Source organism: Monodon monoceros, unplaced genomic scaffold, assembly GCF_005190385.1.
Source record: "Monodon monoceros isolate NGI ecotype Baffin Bay Population unplaced genomic scaffold, NGI_Narwhal_1 Super_Scaffold_7, whole genome shotgun sequence".
Taxonomy (NCBI): Eukaryota; Metazoa; Chordata; class Mammalia; order Artiodactyla; family Monodontidae; genus Monodon; species Monodon monoceros.
Genome location: NW_021703784.1, coordinates 52,142,015 through 52,167,697, shown reverse-complemented (window position 1 = coordinate 52,167,697; position 25,683 = coordinate 52,142,015). Strand labels below are relative to the sequence as shown.

The 25,683-nt window shown below is 47.4% G+C and overlaps 1 protein-coding gene across 1 annotated transcript in view; it reads right to left on the bottom strand.

Annotated features, from left to right (window-relative positions):
• TENM4 (teneurin transmembrane protein 4) overlaps window positions 1–25,683 on the bottom strand; it is a 740,944-nt gene that overhangs the window by 40,643 nt on the left and 674,618 nt on the right. The window contains exons 24-27 of the mRNA XM_029207627.1: window positions 23,800–24,049; window positions 13,689–13,921; window positions 9,372–9,526; window positions 2,973–3,850 (exon numbers count right to left, since the gene is read on the bottom strand). Of these exons, the coding sequence (XP_029063460.1) occupies window positions 2,973–3,850; window positions 9,372–9,526; window positions 13,689–13,921; window positions 23,800–24,049 (1,516 nt within the window). The remainder of the gene's footprint in view (window positions 1–2,972; window positions 3,851–9,371; window positions 9,527–13,688; window positions 13,922–23,799; window positions 24,050–25,683) is intronic.

Sequence of the window (25,683 nt, the reverse complement as noted above, 5' to 3'; positions counted from 1 at the left end):
AGTATTTATTTAGTTTTTTGATCCCCATAATGGCCCTGAAATGGAGTAGATCAGGTGTTATTTCTGTCTGGCTGAGACTTGGGTCTGGAAGCCAGTCTGCCCCTGAATCACATGGCAAACATCCAGTGAAAATAGGCATCTGGTATCCTTGCTATGTTCACAACCTTTGACCCACTCTGCATGTCTTTTTCCAGCCCATTTTTGATATTCTCAAGGATCTAACCCCTTTTCTAGTTCATACCTTGATCCCTCAGACTTGACACTTGATTCTGCTCTTCTGGTCTGCCCTCTAATTTCTACCTACTTCAATTACAACTTTTGTCTGCTCCTTTGATTAGGTGACTCACAGCTGCTCCGAGGCCTTGGGTACCTTCCATGCCCAAACACCATCTCTGCAATTACTTGTACTGCCACTAATATTGCTTGAAATACTAATATTAATACTGCTTGAAATAATAATAACAACAGCAACAGCTATCAATTGAGTACTTATGTTGAGTCAGACACTGAGTTTTCCATGTTTTATCTCATTGAAATTTTGAACCTTAGACTAGCCCTATGAAAAAGGTGCTATTTAAATCCCTACCATATAGTTAAGTTGCAAAGAATTTAGGTGAACCCAGTTAGTGTAATTAAAAGAACATGGGCTTGTGTTTTGGCTCTGCTATGCGCTCACTGTGTGATTTTAGACTAGTTACCTAATCTCTCTGTGCCTCAGTTTGTTCATCTGTAAAAAATGGAATTGATAATTCCTACCATCTGAGGTTGCTGTGAAGATTAAATGGGAAAAAGCCTGGCACACAGTAGGATCTCAAAAAAAAAGTGAATTTCACTTTTTTCTTTTAGGTCTTTTATCTTCTACTCCTGAGTATAGCTATCAAGTGGATACTTTGGAATTCTTCATAAAACATCAAATATGGCTGTATATTTCATCAAGGAAGACAGGGAGGGAGGAACAGGATGCTTTCTGGTAGAGGTGTAGGAAATGGTTTCCAGTTTCAGGGCTGGTTCAGAGTAATGGCTGCAGTGATGTGTAAGCATTCAGTTTGGGACTTGAGGGCGTGACCTTGGGAACTAATTGAGTGTACTGACTTGCTCAGACAAAGAAACCCCTGTATTGGCTAAATAACGAATAAGAGATCTCCATTGGGCAATGGGGGGAAAATTGAATTATTTAACGTATTTCCATTTCAATTAGTTAATCAAGATAATTGCTGTTTTCCTGGATCTTTGTCTTTTCTTTGTAATTTACAAGGCCCTTGTTTGGAGAAAGGACTTTAGCCCATGAACTCTGTATAAACTGCTGTGACTTTTTGTGTGTGTGCAAATTATATTTAAAAATCGATTACAGCTCCCTTTGCTTTGGATTCTGGGATTGTGAGAAACTGATGCTTGATCAAGCTTGAGAAAAACTTACAGTTCAAGCATTCGGGTTCATTTGGGATTAACAAACTCAGCCAAGGGGCAGCAGGGCAGAGCTGAAAGAACATGAGCTCTGGCATCAGACAGACGTGGGTTGTGATCCCTGTTCTGCTGTGTTCTCACTACAGAACAGTGAACAAATGAGCCTCTCTGAGCCTCAGTTTCTGTTTCTGTAAAACAGATACTGTTACCCATCTTCCAGAGCTGTTGTGAGGACTGAATGCAATAATGCCGTTCCTAGCCCATCAGTGACGGGCAGCAAAGCTAGTTCCTTCCCCATCTTCCACGTACTTATCTAAGGGTCGTGTATTTGCCAGTCTCAGTTGTGTGGAACATGGCTAAGACCTCAAAAAGACGCCAAAGAAATCCAAGTAGAATAGATGTTACAAAGTCCATTCGTTAAAATACCTCATAGAGGAACACCGTGGATATATATATTTAATTTTGGCGAGGATTATAATAAGCTGAATGTCTGGTTCTCTGACTACACCAGTTAAGAAGCCCTACCCTGGATGAAGAGAAGGGAAGTGAGCTACTGAAGTCAGTCCCACGACTGAAACCAACAATGACACGATAGCGCCACACTGAGGGAGGAGGTGGTAAAACTATGGATTAGGTACAGGAGCTAATGAAAGAACAGTTTAGAATCACTTCGGGCAGGGATGAAGGGTTCTATCATTTCTTCACTTCCTGGCAACTATCTTCAAACAGCAGCATCAAATGCATTGTTGTTGTTTCCTATTAATGACCCTGACTCATAAAAGAAAGATTTCATTATGTCTGTATAATGTGTTTGAGAAGGGAGGCATGTAATGCACTTCATAAACTCCATCCAAAATGGTAAAAGTGAAAGAATTTTTTTTTTTTTTTTTTTGCGGTACGCGGGCCTCTCACCGCTGTGGCCTCTCCCGCTGCGGAGCACAGGCTCCGGACACTCAGGCTCAGGGGCCATGGCTCACGGGCCCAGCCGCTCCGCGGCATGTGGGATCCTCCCGGACCGGGGCACGAACCCGTGTCCCCTGCATCGGCAGGCGGACTCTCAACCACGGCGCCACCAGGGAAGCCCGAAAGAAAATTTTTGAAACTTAAAGATGTGGGCTTTGATTACGTGGACAATTCTTCCACGTGGAACTGTTCTTTCTCCCATTGCCACATTTCTGGACAGTGGTCATATGAAGATGCTAGCACTTAACCAAGTACTGATACTTTTCATCTACATCACCTCCCTGTAGTATGTTGGGCAGGTATCCTCTGTTTCCATTTTACAGAGGTGGAAACTGAGCCCTAGAGAGATTAAGATCATCGTGGAGCTGGATTCAAGCCCAACTCCTCTGACTCCAAATAGCTCACTCCTTTTCCACTACACCATGTTCCTTCCTAGGAGTAATCGTCTGGGTTATTAACATGCAGAACATACAACAGGTCATGGTTTGCATCCCAAGTGAATTAAAATAAAAAACATCCACAAATTAACACGTCATCAGTTCACCTCTAATCCTACAATGCATCCATGAAACAAAACCATCAAACAGCCTGGTCTTGGTACTTACTCGTAAAATGTGGTCCATCCATTTTCATTGCTTTTGGTTGCCAGAAGGCCAGAGTTGCTGTGGTACGTCATCATGGCCAACTCGTGTCCTTGTGTGGTCACGCTCTTGAGTGCACTGTTGGTGCCCATGGTCACCCAGTACACCTGGCCATCTGGGACCACCAGCCAGAGGGGCATCCCTGTAGAGTCTCTGCGGACGTTTACCATGTTGCCGTTGCTGTCTGTGACGAGCGTGATGTCGCCATCCCCAGTGTAGGTAAAGTTGTACAGGTAATCTCCTGTGGGTAGGCTCTGGGTGTACAGATGCTTGCCACTGGTATCAAACAGGTAGAGCTCCTGGTCGATTGGGGAGGACAGCTCATACATGTTCTGGGTGTTGAGGAAAGGCTTGTTCTTCCTGATAAACCGGATTCGGATATTCCCAAGGTCAGCCACATAGAGCTCCCCGTCAGCACACACAGCCAAGGAAGATGGGGTGTTCAGCTTTGCATCCTTGGCATAGCCGTCGTCTCCAGAGAAACAATCACAGTTGGCATCATTTTTACAGTCACAGCCACTGGGGGCCCCGGCAACCAGTGAGATCTCTCCGCTGGTGGTGACCTGCCTGATGCGGTTGATCTTCTTCTCGTCGGTCTCAGCGATATACAGGACCCCATTGTGAGAGACAGCCAAGGCAGTGGCCGACTCCAGGGTTGCGTGGACGGCCACCTTGCTCAGCAGGAAGTGGTCGATACCGGGCACCTGGCAGTGCATGGGCCTCCCGGCGACAATGCGAACCTGGTGGTTTTCAGAGATCTGCAGGACTACGTTGTTGTCCAGGACATAGAGGGAGTTGTCCATCGGGTTGGTGGCTAAGTCTGTGGGCCACTCCAGGCGAACCTGACAATGGAGAGACAGACACTCAAATGCCTGGCCAGGTGCCCACCACTGATCATCCCACACCCCTTAGAGCCCATAACAATGTCCCAAGTGCCAGCACATGGCAGTCTTGCCTGATCCCCGCAGCAGCCTGTCATCCACCATGGATATCAGCCCCCGAGCAGACAGAAAGCATGCAAGAGCCCTCACGGAGACATCTGGTGGTCTACGTTAGACTGACAAAAACACGAAGAAGGGGATAACAAACAAAAAAAGCAGGCGAGAGGAGAAACTTTGGAGTCAGACAGGCCTGGGTTCAGACCCTAGTCCCCCTACTTGCGACCGTGGGCAAGTTACTTTACCTCACTGAGCCTCAATATTCACATCTGTAAAACAGGAATGACAATGGTGCAGAGAGTCTGACCCTCCATAAGCGCTCAAATAATGGCAGCTAATGTTGCAGAGGGGGTAGGGGAAGGCAGATGGAGTCTGGAGGCTGAAGTAGGAATAAGAAAGATGCTTCATGAATTGTTGCTACATGCATGAAGGATGATTTCTCAATTCTTTGAGTTCATGGATTAATACATGGCTAGGCGCTGGGGATGTAAAGAGAAAGTAACACTGGCTCTTGTCTGACATAGTTCCAGACCTGTGATTCTCAAACCTGGCCACACGTTCAGATTACCGATGGTGATTTAAGAAAGTACTGGTGCTCAAATTCCACGTCTGATCAATTAAATCAGATCCCTGGGTGCGGGGCTCGGGCAGAGGCATGAAAGCTTCCTGGCTGATTCTAATGTGGGGTTGGAAATCATAACTGGATCTTTCTCCTTCAAGGGTGATCACTGGACTGGAAGCGTTGGCATCACCTGAGAGTTGGTCAGAAAAGCAGAATGGCAGGCCTCACCTGAAACCTACTGAATCCGAATCTGCATTTCAACAAAATCCCTGGGAGGCTCCCGTACACGCTGAAGTTGGTGAAACCTTGCTCTCGATAATGGTTTCTAGCACCTCAGAGAACAGGTCCACCTGGGAGAGATTAACAACATCGGCTACGGGAGTGAGGGGTTCAGAGGTCCTGGGCCCCGTGTCTGAGCCTCCTCTGAGCCGGGTCAGGAAGCTGGCAGGGATCACAGGTGGGCAGGCAGGGGATTGCAGCCAGCAGGTCTGAGGCAAGGATGCTTTGTTTCTTGCCTGGGTGGCTGTGGAGGCTGGGACGTTGGGTACATCACCCTGGGAGGTGCTGGCACTAAGGGAAGCCCTTTGCCAATTGTGTTCCCCACGAGATCCAGCCATAGTGCACATGGGCTGCCAGCTGCTCCCTCCAGCTGATTTTTCTACCCCACCCCTGGGGGCTCATTGCCTTAGGTTTCCGAGCCCCCTTCTAGTCCTTGACGTTCAGTCCAATTTGGGGCTTATTTAAGCAAGTATAAACCTTTGGATAAGCAATTTCGCTTCCAGAAATTCACTCTTGTACACCCCTGTCTACAGAGGTGCTCACCACAGCCATTTTTAATAATGGTAAAAAACTGGAACCAACCCAGATGCCCAATGACAGAGAATTGTCATTTAGTTCATACATTTAAGTTAGAATACTCTGTGTAGCAGTTCAAAGTGATGTTATAGATGCATATTTAATGACGTGGGAAGATGTTTGCTATGTATTAAGTGGAAAGAACAGTCTGCAGAACCGTAAGCACAGTTTGATCCCAATTGGGGAAAAAAATACAATAAATTAGGTAGATTATGGATAGAAGGGAGATTAAAAGCTTGAGGGGTATATATCAAAATGTTAACCGTTATCTGGATGAGAGGTAGTTTTAACTTTCTTCTATGTCATTTTAAATGTTTTATATTTTCTGCAATGTGCATGTGGTAGTTTACTAATGTAAAAAGAAGCTCCAGAGATAATATACATATGAGATGTGGCCACCTTCATCTATCTGCCCCTTCAGCTCAGGGCCATTCTCAGAATGGCGTAGGCCCCGGCCCAAGGCCGTTGTTCCAAGAGTCTGCTTGCTCCCTCACCCCAGCCTGGGTCCCTCTGCTCCCCAGGGCGGGGGCCCCCCGCCTCGAGGCAGCCAGTGGCCCGTCCCGAAGCCCAGAGCCCCGCCCCGCAGCCGGGCTGCCTCCCTCGCCCTTCCCAGTGGTCTCTGGAGCACAGCATCTCCAGTGCCTTCGGCTGCATCAAGAACGCAGTTCACCTGAAAGTGACAGGGGAATTTTCAGTTTCCTAAAGCCCATTTCTCGTCAACACTGGCTGCTAAATCTTTTATGCCCTCTGGTCCTGTGGCACCTTGGGGACATACTTGCTGAGACCTCCGCCTGTCATTATGGTCAAGAGACAACGGCGCCCTGATGGGTGGGTGGGGAGGGGGGCGGAGGTGCCAGGGGAGGGAGAGGGAAAGGAAGGAGGGGAAGAGGGAAGAGCAAGCCCTTCCTGCTCTCTCCTGCATGCCCATGTGCACACAGGTACCTGGGAAAGAAGGAGCAGTGCCCTTGGAGTCACAGTGCCTGCATGATGATTCTGGACCAAGTACCTATGATTCTTTGATTTTACCTCCCTGTTAGCGATGATCCTGTGGAGGCTTCATTTCCCATCACCAGAATGGAGGGATGAGAGTTTGCAATTTCTGAGGTCCCTCCAGCTCCCACATTCTATCGTCCTGAGACGGAATGGAGCTCCCTCGCCCCATCCTCCAGAGCATTCTGTGCCTTTATTAAAGCCCTCTGAGCTGACTACCTTGTTGCAGAGTTATTTGCAAAAATGGATTGTCAAATGGGTGAACGAATGACTGACTGGTGAATGGCATAGAGAGAGCGAGGGATTTGGGGTCAGGACAGCACACTTCCTAGCTCAGTCCGCCAATGTCCACAGGTGTGATCTTCCTCAAGTTACATAAACACTTTGAACTTCTTTCCCCATATGGAAGGTGGTAATAAATATTACATAAGAGTAGTTGTGAGGATCAAACGAGACAACTCACAAGGAAATTCTTGGTAAATTATAAAGAGAAGGAATATTTACAGCCTATTATTAGCTGCCAGACACTGTGCTAGGCTCTTATGAAATATTTATTACCACCTTCTACATATGGGGAAAGAAGTTCAAAGTGTTTTACATGATGTCATAAAAAAATTTCATTTCCATACCCCTGAGGGAACCTAGCACAGGGCTCTGCATTTATAACCACATTTTCTTTCACCGAGCTTCAGTTTCCTCATCTATAAAATGGGGTACGTAATACCTACCTTGACAGGTTATGGTGACAGCTAAACAAGAAAAGTGAAGTCGTAACCTTTCTGTATCCCCATTTCTAACAGCGCCTGGCACATACTAAATTCTCAGGAAGTCATTTTGGACTCTACGGACAGAGTTATACTCTGTGTCTGTGGTGGCCACAGGCTGCAGAGTTGAGCACTAATCCCGTTTTGAACAGGCTGCAGCATCTTCTCTTCCTTCTCTACTCTCTGCCTCCCTCTAGTTTCTCCTCTGGCCTGGTCTTTGTCTCCTCCCAGGGAGTTCCTTGGTTTTCCCCTTTGCACTCTTGCGTGAGCTGTGCTCTTATCTCTCTGCCTTACCTCCCTGCTCCACAGGGCACAGTAAAGCAGCTGCGTGTTTGTGACAGAGGAAGCTCTAGAGAATGAAAGCCAGGCCCCCTTCCCGTACATGTGTATAAGAGGTTATGCCTGTGTTGGAGAGTTTGGTAAAAAGAATCCCATGCTTAGATTCAGAGGAAGGTGTTGAGGACCAGGCCCATAGAGGTTTCAGTCCAGGATTTCTGAATTTAAGTGTGGGTCCCCCCCCCCCCGCCCCGCCTCCACTCTATGCCCGTTGTCTTGCAAGCCTTTGATTGGGCTGCTTGGCAGTACTTCTCCTAAAGTTAAACAATTTTCCAATGTGTAGATTGAAAATTTTTCAGCGCCCTCTGCTGGCTGGTGGAGGGCCCATTTTGAGAACTGAAAATACTTGGACGCACGTCTTCAGGCCGTGGCAGCTTCCTGATGGGTAAATCATGCTTGCTTACAGACTGGAGAGGGAAACTCTCAAGCCAGCAAGGGGAGGCCTGCCATACTGGAAAGACAGGTGGCAGAGAACAGATTCCACACTGGAGCATAACGATTATATTAGCTGGTGCACACCAGCATCTGACAGGGAAGGGACACGGCTGCTGGGCCGTCGGCAGCAGCCCTGAGCTCTGGGGAAGGGGCTCTGCGACACACATCGGTAGTAGGGACAGGCATGACCAGAGAGGTCTCCCAGCCGCCGCCCGCTGAGTAGAGGGAGCAGGTCTGCGGTCAGTGGCAAAGGGCCCGTGTGCAGGCTCCCCTAGAAGTGAGGGGGTTTAAAAAGCTAAGTGTGCCCACTGCTGACACCAACTCAAAATCTAATGTGATTCGAGCCTCCTTATTTCCTTGGTTTTGATAATGTTGGCAAGATGGATGTTCACTGATTCGGCACCAGCCAGGTCCTGCTAAAGGATCTAGCAATAAAGGACACATCCCTTGTCAAGTCACTGCAGGACAAACCAGGGACATGCTGAACAGCCAGAACCTTGTGTCTTTCTTGGGTCTACACTGGGATCCTAGCACCCACCTGCTAAGGTCCAAACTCTGGTATGGTAAGGTAAGTCCTTCCCTAACTGGCCCCAAAGCATGCCTCCAGTTGCAACTCCTGGTACTTCCTTCCAAGAACCCTATGCTCAGTGTCCAATTTTCCAATGTTCCTTGAACGTTCCAGGCCCATTAACATCTTTGTACCTTTGCACATGCTGTTTCCTTGTGCGAAATGTCTCCTTTCTTCCAACAAACTCCTATTCAACCTTCAAAACCTGGCACAAATGTCACCTCCTTTGTGAAAGCAGGACTAGAATTTCTGTTTATTGGTCACCTCCAGAGTGTCAAGCAGTGCTAGGAGGCCTGCGTACACGGTTTCACATATTCTAAAGGCAATCCTGCCAGGCCAATGCCAATTACTTCCATTTTACAGATATGAAAAGTGAGGCTCAAAGGACCTCAGCAACGTGTCTAAAGTTACACAGCTAGTGAATGGCAAAGCTGGGATTCAATCAGTCAGTCAACCAACTAATCAAGCAACAAATACTGGCTGTGCTCCTGTGCATACCAGGTACCCTGGCTACAGTAGAGGAAAAGATGGACAGAATTCCTGTCCTCACGTAGCTTACAGTCTAGAAAGAGAACAATGTTCAAGTATCTATAAGTGCTTCCAAAGTGGGAATTCAGAAGGTTATGGATTTAAATTCACACTGTGTGAGGCTCTGCTGCCTTCGAGGCTTCCTGAGGCAAATTTCTTCACTGTCCCCCGAGCCTCCTTCTGTCACCCACTTGTCACCTCTGATGGTGAACTTCCAGAGCACCGCACCGTGCCCTAACCATCTGCGTGTCCTTAGTGCACTTCACCAAGAGTGTGCTTACAGCCTTGTGCAATATAAAGATGAACGGCCAGCAGGCTGGCTGGGGGCCGGCGAGAGGATGAGTGTACAGACCCAGGGCTCTAGCAGACGAAGCTTTCTCCTTTTACCTGAGAAATATCCATGACAGAATCACAGCTCAGGGGCCGGGCTGAGGTAAGATCGTTGGAGCCCAGCAGAGTGGAGATGACCCCATTCTGATCAACGCGTCTGATCATGGTGCCATCCACAAAGTAGATCAGCCCGGACTTGTCCACCGTGATGCCTGGGGTAGAGAAGCCAAAACAGGGAATTTAGCCTTTGAGGTGGTAACAACACACATACGCATGGAAACCTGCGGGTGGACAGAGCACCTCCCCCTTTATGATTTGATTAGCTTATTCCAACAACATTCATGCCCTTTCTAAAGACGAGAAGACAGCTGCCCAGAGGCTTGTACAAAGCAGAGATTAGAACCCAGGTGTTCAGATTCTCCAGCCCTCTGGTCCTTCCACCTTGCTGCCTCTGGAGATTTTTACCTATCATCTTAGCCATGCACTACAACCTGGACTCATAACTTCTGGGAGTTTGTTAAGCGCTAGAGGTAGTGGCAAGGAGGAACTTTTTCAATGTCAAAACTGTGGATTATTTAAATTAACCTACTTCTGAAGACCTGTAATTATAATAATCAAATCCCTTTTTGGCAACAATTTTTCTTTTCTTCCAAGATAATCATCCTTCACATTTTTCTAGTCTATTACTATTTTATTATTTATTTATTTTTTGGCCGTGCCACGCGGCTTGCAGGATCTCAGTTGCCTGACCAGTGATGGAACCTGGGCCCACTGCAGTGGAAGTGTGGAGTCCTTTCCACTGGACCTCCAGGGAGTTTCCTATTACTATTTTAGTTTCATTGGTTATTTCAGAATTATAGAGCCTAAAAAAACAATCCTTTGGATTTGTGTAGGGAAAATTGGTGAATTTAATTTCTAAAAAAAGGCACACTGAAAGGAGAAGTCATAATTATTATTCAACATCACTTCCTCCATTTGCTAGACCGTCCCACCTGTTGACTCTCCCCAGCCAGCTATGTGACCTCAGGCAAGTCACTGGATGTCCCTGCATTTGTTTTCTCAGCTGTGAAATGAAGGGATTGTTCTGGATCTGTATTTCTCACTTTTGGATGTGTGTGACAATCACCTGGGAGCTTGCTAAAATGCACCCCCTAGGTACCTGGTTCAGAGAATCTCAAGTGGAGCCTGAGCATCTATCTGTATTTTTGACAAGCACCTTGGGTAATAATGATACAAATCAAAGTTTGAGGACCACTCCAGTAAACCTTTTTTTTTTTTTTTTTTTTTTTTCGGTACGCAGGCCTCTCACTGTTGTGGCCTCTCCCGCTGCAGAGCACAGCCTCCGTACGCGCAGGCTCAGCGGCCATGGCTCACGGGCCCAGCCGCTCCGTGGCATGTGGGATCTTCCCGGACCGGGGCACGAACCCGTGTCCCCTGCATCGGCAGGTGGACTCTCAACCACCGCGCCACCAGGGAAGCCCAAATCAGTACTTCTTAACCAGTGATATGTATCAGAATCACCTGAAGATTTTTTTTTTTTGATATATACCTGCTTGGTCTCACTCCTGGAAATATTAGTTCATAGGGTGGCTGGGACCGGGACCAAGTGTTGTTTTAAAAACACTCATGGGTGATATTGATACCCCAAGTCGAGAATCACAACAGGTAGACATGCCCCCTCAAAATGTGAACTGCTCAGGGGTCCTGGGGCTGAGAGGCAGACAGGATGTGCCCCTGAGGAGCACACATTCTAGATGGGGAGGCCTGGGAATGAGAATGGACCCAGGGAGTGACAGAAGCCGGGAAGGTTCACGGGAAAATAAAGGAGATTCAGGTCAGTTTCATTCTGTTCAGTTTTCTCTGGGGCAGGAACTGAAAGAAGGATCAGAAAAAGCTTCACAGAGGTGGAGACGTTTGAAGTATAAAGCTTTCCAGTTGTATAACCTCAGGGGAATCACTTTACTTCCAAGCCTCGGTTTCTTCATGGATAAAATGTGGACAATAATGTCTGACCTGTAATAGTTAGCTGTCAATAATTATTAAGGACTTATAATTATGAGAACATGGAACCCACTTTGTGCTTGCTCTCAGGGCCCACGTGTCTATGACCGGTCAGGAGGGTGGAGTTAAGACGCCCAAGGGCCTCTGAGTGTGAACACCCACGGGAGCTGTGGGGTTCTTCCTGCCCCCTCCTCAGGCTGTTCAGGGCTGGAGACTGATTTCACACGGAGGACCCGGCAGCCTCAATGCGGGGGAAGAAGCCTTTATTCGTCCCTACCTAGAACGTAAATTAATTATATTCTTTAAGCACCGAGACAGGAGCTTTCTTGTCTGCCTGGCTATGCTCAGTCTTTCTCTTCCATCTGCTAGGACGGGTGAGGGCTACAGGAACAACTGGGCTTCTTGTTTACAAAGTTGGCTGCACAGGCTAATAGAAGCAATCTGTCCCCTGATTAGTTATTTCATTTTTTCCTCCTTTTGTTGTGCTATATAGACGGACATCTTTTCTCCTCCCTGCTGCACAGTGTCTACACATTGTGGTACCCTTGTCATTCCTATCTGGGTTAATTACAGGCTTTGGGGAGACTTCACTGTCACTGCATCTGTGCATGTGTGCGTGTGTATGTGTTTGTGAGGGGAGGGTGGAGAACACACATGTGTAGAGCAACTGAGAAAAGATTTTGAAAAAATAAAAATTCTCAGAAAAAACTGTTTTAATTCTAAGAGAACAGAAGGTTGTGACCAAAAGGGCTCTCGGGGATCATTTGCCCAATCCTCACATTTACTAACGGGAAACCTGAGGCCCAGAGAAGGAGGACACAAGAGCCGGGAGTGGCAGAGCAAAATTGTAATGCAGGGTCCCTAAGTGCAAGCCCAGTGTTCTTTCCACTCCAGGCTACTCTTTCAGTATTAGGAAATCACGATTAGGAAGGAGATTAACCACAGATGTCACAATATTTACCCTACGGAGTTACCAGCTGACCACTTCACATATGTGGTAGAGACATATGCTATTAAATAATATGATACATTGTATGCTGCACATACAATATAACAATTATAATACGAACTACCATTTATGGGATGTTTATCACGTGCCTGGTACTACTGTCCTAAGCAAGCATTTACATTCCTGGTAATAGTTAATCTGTACTGCAACTGTACAGTATATTTCTATTTCATAGAGGAGGCAGATGGGGCTCAGAGAGGTTAAGCAACTCACCCAAAGTCACACAGCTATTAGGTGGCAATGTCTGAATTTAAATATAGGACTCCTGAGTATGAAGTGCACTGTGGCTTTTTGGAGGAGTAAGTCAGCTTTCATTTGAAAACCTACAGCTTTCATTCAAAACCACGCCCTGAAATCTGGCACTATTTTAAAAAAACTATCACTCATGACATTTTTATAGGACATCATATGAAATATATTAATTTTGACCCTCAGAACAATCCTAAGAGGTGGACACAGAAGATACTATTACTCCTATTTTATTGTTAAGGGCCATGTGGCTTAGACACTATAGGTCATTGGCTTTAGGGCCTGCAACATGGTAAACATACACTGATGGGTGTCTGTTGACAATGATGGCATCTCCTCGAAAAAGCTTTCCCAGTCTCTTGGACACAGGGACCTCCCTTGGCTCTGGACTCCCATGCACAGTTCTTTTTCCTTGCGTCTCAGGGAGCACTTCTCCCCCTCTCCCATCTGAGAGGTTCACATCCAAGTCTTATTTTTCTGCTACAATGAACTTATTTATGCAAGTACATTGCACTGCATGCTCAGTAAATACTTGCTGAATGAGTGAATGGAAAGTGATTGTGGGTATGAAGAGGTCCAACTTTTTGAAGCACTCAGAATTGAAGCTTAGAGTTAACCCATCCTATAGCACATGAACATGTGCAAAGATGATACACTGCCATGTTTTTATCAAACAATAACATGAAAGGTAGCATAAATATCCAGCAGGAGGGTATTGATAACTAAATAATGGGACATCCATTTGCTGGGATAATATATAGCTATTAAAAGCAAGTACACCGAAGACTCTTTAATGACATGGGGAAACATTTGCGATATATCACTTAGGAAAAAAAGTAGGTTGCTAAAACAGGTTGTTTAATGTGATTTCATTTTGTTTGTTTCTGGTGAGCATTACATGCACAAGAACGCTTAGAAAAAAGACTAGGGGGAAAGACAGGAAATGGTAACTGGGAGAATTCCTGGCAGGTGGAATTATGACAAGTTAAACTTTCCTCCGTAGAGTTCTTAGCATTTTCCAACATTTTTTTTGGTAATAATAAACAGATATGTCTTTTGGAAATGGAAAATACCCCAATAAATGTTACTGGGAATGTTTAAAAGCAAGGCCTTACCCCTGGGGTTGGTCAGTGTGGCTTCCGTGGCTTTTCCACCATCCCCACAGCGAGTGTCATCAAAGGGGAGGCACTGGTCACCTGTCCCCGCCACCACCTCGGAGTTCTTGACGAGGTCCTTCACCACCACGGTGGACTTGATCTTGAAGACCCGCCGGCTGTTGGTGTCCGAAAGGAAGACAGCCCCGCTCGTGGGGTCTGTGGTCAGGTAGTACTTGTGTGCTGGGCTGTGACTGGAAAACAAGGACACGGCAGTTGGTGAGCACTTTCTTTTTTCCTAACAGGCAGCCGGAGATGCACAACTTGAGTCCAAGTAAAAAAAGTCTTATGGGGACAATGTCTCTATTTGGGGTGATGGTTGCCCGATTTTTCTGACCTCTCTGGTTGGCCTAACTATCCCTCCCACCCAACTATGAATGCAAATGCCTCTTGCCAAAGACCGTGGTGCCCAGTGCCATGCCCATATCAGGTGCTCAGTTAAGTGTTTTCTTAAGACTATCCGTGAGGCTTACCAGAGGTGGCCTGTAAATCCAGACCAGAAACACGAAAGACTCTGACTTTAAAAAACACTTCAAAACAAAATGACACACCAACACTTCCCCCACAGCAGCCCCACCCCCATCTGGGGACTGACGGCTAAGGCCTCGGCCTGACTGGACACCAACCAGTGTCAATACCATCTTCTGTTGACGCTCATGTTATACTTATCAAGAGCCCAGCAGTCTCCCTAGTGCAGACAGACATAAATGAATTGCAGGATTAGTTTGTAATTTGCAGTGATAGCCAAGGAAGAACAAACGGAAGAGAGGAGCAGTGCTGGGGATAGCTCTGATGCTGGAAAACAGCCACAAAGACAAGGCTGTGCTAACAGAAGAAAGCGAAGCTAGACCACGACTGTACAGGGGGCTTATGGAGACAAGGCGCCACCTCTAGGCACTGGGCAGGAAAACTGTGTGGGCTCTGGGGTGAGCTCAGTCTGGGTTTCACGTCTAGCTTTGTTATTTCCTGGTTCTGAAACCTGGGCAAGTTACCTGGCCTCCTGAGCCTCAAGTTTTCTTCATCTGCAAAATGGGGATGTGAACAGCTCCCCTGCTGGTGTATTGGGAACATTGTATAAAACCATGTATGAAAAATACTCGGCAGATACATGGCACGTAGTACTTAAGAATCATAATTGTTATTTTAATTATTAGTCATTATGTCTGTTTTTGCATTTGGAGAGGACTACAGAGTAGGTATCTCTTATGAAGGCTGCATTTTCCTATCACAAGGTATGATTTACAATTTCTTCCAAGTCTAGGCCGTACTGGAGTCAGACTCATAACTCCTGGGAAGCTAACGATCGGTTCCTGCACGTGGCCTGATCATTCCCAGGGCTTCAGACTGCATCCAAATATTGCTAGTCTCTGGGATTCCAAGTCTCTGGAAAATCTTCCGATTCAAAGGAATAAGGAATCTCCTTCTGTTCAGCCTGGACGGCCTGGCACTGGCCATTTTCACCGGACGGTGGGACACACACCATGCTAGGGGATCCAGGGCACAGACTGAGCAGTGTCTAGAGCCCCAGCAAAGCAGGGGCACTCTATACCCCTGCAAGGTACAAGTAAGACGACCAGAAGAGACTAGAAAGAAGCTATTTTGCATCTCATCAGGCATGCAAGTTTTGGGTCCTTTTGAAAAACAAAATTTTATTTTACAGATTAGTGGGTTTTGAATGACATATGGAGCCTGAGGCACTGTGATAGTCAGTGCCAGGTTCTCTGAGGGTCTTGGTCTGACTGTTCCTCATCACACCCATCCCTTGCTTTGGGCGGTGTCTTGGGGACTGGCCAGGCCTCCAGACTCGAGGCTTTCCTTCCTGTTTCCTCTCCCTGAATACGACGAAGATGCCATGCTCTCCTCCAGCTGTCCTGCCTCTCTAGTCCTGACCCTCCTGTCTCATGACCTCCTCAACGAAGGGCAGGTCTCTGCCTGCAGCCCGGGTCCTCCCCTAGCCATTCCTCCCTGATCTAACCCCAAACCCAACACGTCACCTCAATGCTTTCCCTTCCAGGACCCTCCATGTCTTACAGGCTCATTCAGACTCCTCAGCCTGGCAGCACACAAGGCCCCTCATGCTCGGCGGCTGCTCTGTCCTCCCAGCCTCTTTCCTGCCATTTCCTCACAGACCCCCTGTGCTCAGACATTCTGACAACTCGTCCCTCAAATGCGCCATCACGCCCCTTTGCCCCTGCTCTTCCTGTTCTGGGGAATACCCCATGCCCCCCCCTTTCTTAGCCTGCTGAACTGCTACTCATTCTTCAGCTGTCAGCTCAAATGGTACCTCTTACATAATCTGTGTAGCTGGGAAACCTTCCCTGACTTCTCTTCCCTGAGAATTCATATCTGTTCACATCTGGGTTACGGGACACTTAACATAATGCTGTGGCTATTTATTTATGTGTCTGTCTCCCGAATCCTGTCAATACTTGGTGGGAAGAGACGGGTTTTATTCTTTTCTGTATCTCCAATGTTCAGCTTGGTGCCTTCTAGCCCACAGCAGCCATTAAGTGGACGGACTCTCCATTTTTAGTTTATTTAAACAGTATTTTCAATCAAATTACTTAGCTTTTTTTTTTTTACTTCTCCTTTGGGGGTGGTGGTAACAGGAGAGAGGCCCTGTTTATCTTGAAATGTCCCCTGTGACTAGCCCTATAATGCAACACAGATTTAATCTTCCCAGATGGCACTGATTCTGGCTAAATAAAATGCAGTGACCTTAGATCCTACTCTGCAATGCTGGGGCAGCCTTGATCTTTCTGCTTCCTGATGACAGCTGGAGGAGGGGTGATTACTTCATTTCTTCGCGTATCACACTCATGATAAATGGTTGCTATCCACCTTGGCGGAAAATAGGTCCTTGAGGGAGGCTGGTGGGGGGCCCTGTCCACTTAGATTAGCCCCCACCCGAGGTTTCAGCTGATGTCTTTCTGCACTGCCCTGGGGAAGTGCCACTTAGGTGACGTTTCTCAGGTCCGTGAATTCCAGAAGAGGGTGGCATTGTCAGGATTGTCCTGTGGCCCCCTCTTTTGTGCTCAAGGACAAATTTGCGGTTGGGGGGGGTCAGTTAAGTGCAGGGGAGGAAGCACTAGCTTTGAACTGAGAGGATGTGGGTTCTCCCTTGGGCAAGTCACCTAAATCGTCCAAGCGCTAGGTCCCTCAGGGTCGAATGACGGCATCTCTGCTCTGCTTGGCTCACAGGATTGTCATTAGGATCGAATGAAATTAGCCAGCTCAACAGCCCTTTCCAGTTGGCAGAGATCTTGGATAATCTTCAGCTCACTTCTTCCTCAGGCCACCCGCACCGGGAGCAGTGCCTGGACCTCTCCCGGGAGCAGCGCGACCAGAGCTGCCCGCTGCTGGTACGGAAGCATCTGCGCCAATTTGTCCCAGACACTGTGCTAGCATTTTATATACACAATCTCATTTTCGCCACAACTACCACAGACGGCAGGTACTTTTTATTTATTTTAAAAAAACTTTCAGAAATGAGATGAGAGAGGTGAAGTGACTCGAGCAATGCCAGAAACTGTTAAGTGGCATGATGGATTTCCATCTCTGATCTGCTGGACATTGAAGTCTGTGTTCTTTCTACTTCCCCACACTGCTTCTCAGGGCCTAGAAAGATCCACTGCCTTTCTCTCCAGAGCACCTGCTCATCTCTTGGGATTTAGCTCCAGCATCACCTCATCTGGAATACCTACCATTCCTGGATTCCTGGGACCCTGCTTTTCCTTCTTTCATTTGTTGTGGTCCCACGAGACCCTCAGCAGATTATACTTTTAATACTTCTAGCACCTTAAGACCCTTTTCTGCTTAGCTGTCTGTCTCCTCAAGGACATCTTGGACTCCTCAAGGGCAGGGCCTGGCTTCCAGTCCCTGGTGCTTAGCACCGGGCTGGTGCAGAGTTAGTGTTCCAGAAAGACCTGCTGAATTTATGAATCAGTGAGTGAAGGATGGTCCACCTGTCTGGGATTATAGACAGGAAACATCCACTGCTAAGGGTCTTAGGGTGATGGTTCTGAATATGACTACACATCAGGTTCACCTGGAAAGCTTTTTTAAAAAAGCCTCACCCATCACATCCGAAGGGCCTAGGCATCTGTCCCTTTAACATCACTCCAGTGATTCTGAGGCACAGCTAGATTTGGAAACCATGGCTTTAGGAGCAGAGCTTTTCAAACTTTAATGTACCCACAAATCATGCTAAAATGAAGATTTCAGTCCAGCAGTTCTGGGTGTGGCCTGAGAGCCTGCATTTCTAACAAGTTCTCAGAGGATGCCAATGCTGCTTATCTGTACTTGGAGGAGCAGGGCATTACTTAGAATACTCAGCAAGCCATAAATGCACGAGACGGGAGATGGCCTACCCCTGAGACCCCACGCCTGGTTCTGTGGACAGGGACCGCGTCTGATCCGATTCTGATCCCCAGTATCCTGAGGAGGGCTGGGCATAGAGTATGGTCATTCTTTTCTACTTCCTTAAACATAAGCCTGGTATCTCTGGAAGTTACGAAAACCTTAGAGGCTATAAGGTAGCAATCCTGAAGTTACTGAGCTACAGTGAAGCCTCACTCTGCCCTCTTTCTGGACAATGTAGGGAATTTCCTAGTAGGAGCTGTGAGCCCAGAAGTCTCTTGGGACGAAAGGCAATCTATTCCCTGCTTGTGAGTGAGCATTCTCCCTCTGTCTCAGGATAAGATCCGCTTGTGCAAAGCAGCGTCCTTTGCCCACATCATGTAGCAGCCCTGGCAGAACTTGATTCACTGGTTCTCGGAACAAGTGGGAAGAGCTTGAGCACTGGAACCACACAGACATGGTTTTCAAATACCAGCTCCACAACCCACTTGGTAGGCGACCTTGGGCAAATTACTTCATTACTCTGAGCCTCAGTTTTTTCATCTCAGAAATGGGGATAATCACATCTATTTCAAAGGGCTACTTGAGGACAAAATTCTATAAAGAATGCAAATCTCTGAGCATAGTGCCTGTTCTATTAAAAAATAAAAATGCCCAATTAAGGGCAGCTGGTCACCTTACGAAACCTCCAGAACATTTATGTTACTGCACAATGGAAAAGACAAGTATGTCATACTTAATACTGTCTGTCTAACCTATTTTTCGAGGCAATTAAGGTCTCTCTCAGAGTTAACATAATCTGTGTAGCTGGGTTTGACGGAGAACTGAGTTCAAATGTACTTCTGAACAACAGGCTTCAGACATTCCTCCGTGACGCTAGGGGAGAGATCTGGGAAGAGGAGAGGATCCTTGTTCCCTGAAGGGACGCAGGGAGGAAGATGCCCAAAGGACCAGGGTGGGGGTCTCTGTGCTGAGCATGTCCAGTATGGTAGGCTGAATTGAGGTTGTAAAGGTCAAAGAAAGAGACACACACCCACAGGCTAAGGGCACCAGCCTGGAGCCAAATGCTATCCCTGGAAGCAGCTGAAACAGTAAATGCTAATGGACGAAGAGGACAAAATTTTAGAATTTCTTCAATCTACTTCTGGCATTTACTGATGGGAACACTAAGGCTCTGAGAGAGGAAGGGATTTACCAATATCCAGGTACCAGTTAAAATCAGAGCCGGAGCCCTGGTCTTCTCCCTCCTGATTGTCTTTAGAAAACTGGAAGGCAGAAAAAAATTCAGTTTTTCCCTTCCGCTTCGGTTCACTTTCTAAATAGGTTTTAGCACGTGAGAAAACAATGAATTGAGAGAGGGCAGGAATCCAGCCCTGAAATCATACCATGGATACATCAAAAGACTGCTAAAAGTCAGAAACAAAAGGTACCCAAACCACAACTCTCCCAATTTATAGGTGATGCAATTGGAAACCAGAAAAGCTAAGTGAGCAGCCCAAGGCCGCAGGAATACACAGCAAAGCTGGACAAGGGCCCTGGCTCCTAAATCTTCCCGGCTAGGTCCCCCTGTACCCCGGCTGTGTCCCAGGGGGTTACCACCACTGACTGGAGGTTTTAATGATAAATGCTAGGTTTTCATCCAAGATTTTCATATGAAATGTGCTGTGCTTTCTATAAAACTGAACTTGAGGGCACATATCAATTCATAGTTCAGTATCATCCATACAGAGATCTTTGGAAATCTCTTTTCTATTTCAGTGTCAGGAAAAAATATTCCTCTGCTTAGAAGTGGGCATATTTTCCCACTTCTGATGATGTAAACCATGAAAACAATTATGTTTCCCTGTTTAATCTGGCTTCCAGGAAGCTCAGGGTCTTATTTGATGAGTAATCACATATATGCGTTTCCTCCTTTTTTCTCTTATTCCCAAACTCTACTTAATTTACTTTAATACATGTGCCTTTGGTTGTAAGAGGACTGAATTCCTTTTTGGGGGAAAATGGAGACATAAATATCATCATATAATTGTTTTATGATGATAATAATAGTAATAATAGTAATAATAAATCATTAGTGCTCCTCTCTCCAAGGGACATGTTATTATCCTCAAATTAGAAACTAATGATCAGACAGATGAAATAAGTTTTTCAAGGTCACACACTTGGGGAGCTTCAGTTCTCTCATCTGTAAATTGGGTGTATCATGAATACCTACTTCACAGGGTGGTTTGGGGGTGAACTGCTATAATCCATGTAAAACACTTAACCCCCTCTCTGCTACACATTAAATGCTCTCTACATATTATTATTATTATCTTAAAAGACTATATATGATTGTTACATTAATACTATATCTAATTATATCTATATAGTTATTAATTACATTAATAACTATATAGACATGGACGTAAACATTATTGGATTTCTGGGTCTGCCTGACTCTTTCTACCACCCTTATTCCAAGTAAGCACCACCCCATGTGCCACTCTGATCTGAGCCACACGTGAATAACTGAGAGTCACCTAGGTAGCAGTGCGAGCCACATCCCCATCTGCCATGGCTACTTTCAAGTCACCCAGCTGTGTGTGAGGCTTGGGGACTCTGAGGTGACCATTACCCAGGAGCCAGACGAGCGCCACAATGACAGGGGATGCTGACAGGCAGACATTCCTCCCGGTGTGTCTGACGAGGACCACTTCTGCTTGCCGCAGGGTCACTGTGAGCCTACACGACAAATCTACTCTGTGACAAAGTTCCTGTTTGGGGGTTGCTCCCTTTGGGTGGTCTGTATGGTCTGGAAATTCCCCCATTCTCTCCTTGCTGGCAGACCTTCTGGAGAGGTCCCCTAGCAACCCAGCCTCCAAAGCCAAGGCACCTGGAATACCCACAGAAATACAAATCTGAAGCCTGTCTTCCAGGATCTTTGCCTGAATGAGACATTCTCAGGACTTCCCACTGTGACCCTCCAAGTCACTCAACACAGTTAGGATAATGTCATCATTCATTCTGAGGATAAGCAGACCGGGGTGTTCAAATTACTATGCCAAGGTTAAAATTTCCCCCTATTACTCAGTCTGTCATGTCCACAAACGACCAGAGTAAGTGCTGCACTTTGGTAGAGATGAAAGGAGTTCAGGCTCTCCCAACCCACCCCCACCATTATTGATGACTTTCTCTCATTGTAGCTGATTTACCCCCAATCCGATCCAATCACACAGGATTCGTTTGCCATTGAGCGATCTGAAATTGACAGGTGCGGCTTACCATACAGCATGCAACAAGGCAGGGGAGAGACAGGAAATTCTCCACCGGTTGGCTTACCTATGTCTGAAATCTTTATTTCTGACAGAAGACAGGAGAGCAGGGAATAGAAGAAAGAATGAAGTGTTAGCAGCAGGGTTAGAAGCATTATTAGCAGCCTGAAAACTTGACAGCAATGGCCCTGTACAATACTATAATAAATAAAGACTTAGCAGCTCCGACACTGATATATTTCATATTGGCTATTACTTGTCAGTGAGCTCACTTATAAGCAGCTACGTATCACAGAAGAGGCATGGTTTCACCTGCGTCAACACTGCTGACTTACGGGAAGAGGATGAGGTTGACCCAAGCTGCTTTCACCAGGGTAAGACAGAGGCCGGAATAGTCGATCCCCTCCCCTGTACAGAGAAGCACTCCCAGAGATACACACACTCAAAGCTGCATCTCTGGGCTTCCCTGGTGGCGCAGTGCTTGAGAGTCCGCCTGCCGATGCAAGGGACACGGGTTCGTGCCCCGGTCCAGGAAGATCCCACATGCCGCGGAGCGGCTGGGCCCGTGAGCCATGGCCGCTGAGCCTGCGCCTCCGGAGCCTGTGCTCCGCGGCGGGAGAGGCCACAGCAGTACGACAAAAAAAAAAAAAAAAAAAAAAAAGCTGCATCTCTGTGTGGACACTGCCCAATGGAGAGCTACGTAGCTCACCACAGTTCTCCTCGGAACAGGATACAGAATTGGAGATACACTCCAATTAGAAGGGAGAGGGCGACACAGAGAAACAGGCCTGGGAAAAAAGACCGGGGAAAATATACCAAGATGATAGTATGTCGACAAATTTGCTTTTCTTTCCAAATTTAAATTACTCCTCCCTTCCTTACCGTCTTTCACGATCTCCCCACAGCTGTGGCAGGGAGGCAGGGAAAATGGGGGTCGCTTATTTAAAAGATGTGAAAATGGAGGCCCAGAGAGGGTAAGTGGTCCAGTCCTAGTTTCTCTGCCAAGGTGGGCTGACGCCGTAGCCCATGGCTCTTTCCATCATGGCACAGGAAAGAGGGAGATACTGTGAGCAGCTGACTAAAGCAAATACACTCAAGAGTTCCCTCTTCTCTGGCAGATGTCTACACTGGTCAAACTCATAAAAGAGAGAAGAAAAGGCAGATAAGGTCCCATCAGCGGCTGCTGCTCATTCCGCCTGACACCTGATTTCCCGTGAGTGTACAGAATGGGAGCTTCTGATTTTCTCGTGGCCAAAGACCTTCTCCTTCCTTTGTGTCTGTGTGGGTCGGTGAGTACCAGCACCCTCATCTTGAGGGCCGTGACAGCTGCGGTCAGCCAGCGAGCCTTCCCCTCCTCTCTCGCGTGTGCTGCAAGGTGAGACTCTCAGCGGGCACTTACCTCCCGGGAACAACTAAGCATGGCATTCAGCCACGGTGGTCCTCACCGGGCCATGTGACAATTCTCGGGCGAGGCAGACTGCGTGATGGCCTTCTGGGTTGGGCCTGCCAAGCTGGACCTTGGGCAGATTCCTTAAATTCCCTGAGTCTCCTTTATCTTATTTGTCAGGGCAATAGTAATACATATCTTGCAGAACTGTTATACTAGGCAAATAGAAGAGGCCTCGCAAAAAGAGAGTTTCCTTTTCCCCTGGCCGCTTTCCAGCTCAAGGGCCCGTCCTGCTCACATGGACCCCAGCCCAGGAAATGGGCAGATCCCAATCCCTAAACAGTTGTGAGGAACTTGGTACAATTTCTCCTGAAAGGGAGAGTCGGGCTCCCCCATCTCTAACCACAGCTTCTCTATAACCTTGGAACCCACCCTGTGACTGGTCTGGTTCCGAAAAGATCTGGTTTAAGGAGGTACAGAGACATCCAACATATGAGGCCCTTCCCCGAGCTGTGAATGTGGCTGTGCTCCATCCCTCATGGTCAGAATGGGGACAAGCAGAGGCTGACAGCTGGCTCTGCTGCACCTCTGCGTCTTAGGAGCAGCCCGTGGGCCTTATCTCAGTGTGGGGCAGCTGCAGGGAACTTCTCCTAACTCCAACGCGTGTTAAGTAACAGGGCCAGGCTTCGTAACACTGGCACCAGGGCCTAGTCCGTGACACCATCCCCTGTCCTTATAAAAAGACTCATGTGACGAATTCCGATCAGTTTGGTGCCAGGAAACAGAAGAAAGATTCAAGGGCTTCCAAGGGCTTCTCGGTTGCCGGCAGCCTTCTACAGCTTCTGGATGCCCAGATATCTCCCTGTCCCAAGGGCAGTCTGTCTTCATTGCAGTGCCCCGTGCAAAGCAGCGCCTGCTTCCCCAGAGCCCCCAGCTCACAGTTTGGCCTCTGGGGAGTGACAGATGAGGCTCTGTCCTGCCCCCTTCTCGGGTTGGTGGGTCACGCCAGGTGGACCCACAGGATTGCAAAGGGACATATTAGGAACTGTGAGGAAGGCCTCACCTTACATACCTCAACTCCAGGATGTTGGTGACGTTCCCGGAGGGGAAGATCCTTCGGATGTAGTTGAAATCTCCCACATAGAGGCTCCCGTCGGAGCCGCACGTGAGGGCCACGGGGGCCAGGAGCTTGTTGCCGTCGGCAAGGCCGTTGCAGCTGGGGCAGGAGATGCTTCTCCGGCGCCCGTTACCCATGATGCTCCCGATGACAGGAGGCTGCTGGGACACAAACTGGTTCTCCCCGTTCCCTTTGTGCAAGATGCCTGGGACAAGGACAGAAGAACAGAATCACTGATGGAGCAGGAGACGGCTCTCCCCTGTGGCCGGCCACAGGGTCGCCTTGCAAAAGCAAGGCATGCCAGATCCCTGCCTACCATTTCCAGACTCATCTCCCAAGGCTGCCTCGCCCCACAACGAAACCCAGGCCATCCTGGACAGGCCACGCTGCTTTGCTGATTGAATTCCCATGACAAGTGTGTAAGACAGGTGCCATTATGCTCCCTGTATTAACAGGGGAGACCTGACATCACACAGATGACAGCAGAAGCGCTTCTGAGCGCTTCCAGGCTCTGAAGCATTCAGCCCCGCTGCCTCTCAAATAGACTGAACACACCTCGCGTGCCTAGTCTACGTCTCCATCACGGCGCAGCATTCTTCACTGCGCTTATCTGTTTTCTCTCTTTGGAGTGAGACCATTTCACGTGCAGAGACAATGTCTTCTCCCTTCTGTATTCCCACGGCCTAGCACAGACCTGACACAGAGTAGATACCAGTAAATGTTCATAGAAATACACAAGTGAAACTTCCAGACTCTTCTCGCTGAGGTGGAGTCAAGAGACTGGGGTTTTTACCTGATTTTGATACTAATGGGCTGATCCCAGATCTTGCATGGGTCTCTTCAGTGCTTTAACTGCCCTTGGGCCTCAGTCTCCCCACCAGCAAAATGAAGGGATTGACCTCAATGGAGTGCAAGCTGCATCCCATATCCATACTGTCTCTTCTCAGGCCCAGCTCATCCTTTAACTCCTGTACTGTTGCTACAGCCTCCTAATCGGACTCTCTGCCTCTGGCCTCACCCCTTCCATACTGAAGCTTTGAGTGAGTTTTGGTTTTTATGGTCACAAGAATCTTCTCCCAGGCTGTCCTCTGTTAGCTTTGCCCTTTATTGAACAGATGTCTTTCATTTTTATGTAGTCTAATCAACCATTTTTCAATTCTAATGTTCGTGCTTTTTTTTAGGGTTTTAGGGAATCCTTCTCTGAGATCATAAATACATTCTCCTGTATTTTCTTCTATTAACTTTAAAGATCTTTCAAATTTAGCTCTTTAATCAAACTTCTAAATTTATTTTGTGTACAGTGTGAACTGAATTTTTTCCTCCACACATTGAGCCCATTTCCCCCAATACCAATTTCTAAAACACCTATCCATCCTCCGTTGACATGTGATGCTACCTCTACCATATATCATGTACACATGGTGCGTGGCAGGAACTTGTACCCTATCCACCCTGCCCTTCTGTAGTTATAGAACTGTGCTGGTTAGCTGGACGTGTGACTGTCTGGAACTGACTACAATCCCCAGCTCCCTCTGCAGCTACACTTGGCAGGTAACTGGTTAAAGGTGTGGAAGTGGTGTGGGCAGCTGCTGGGAGGTGTCCCTACAATGGAAGGGGCTTGCTCTCAGTCCTTTTCCTCCCTCCTGCTGGCTGGAAAGTAGATGTGAAGGCTGGAGCTGAAGCAGTCACCTTGGACCATGACCTTGGGGATGGAGGCCTGAGTAGAACAACCCTGCAGAGGTCTAAACCAGCCTCGGATCACCTACCTCCAGACTTTCAGGTGAGTGAGAAACAAACTTTTACCTTGTTTGCAATTCTGTTATTTTGGCTTTTCTGACA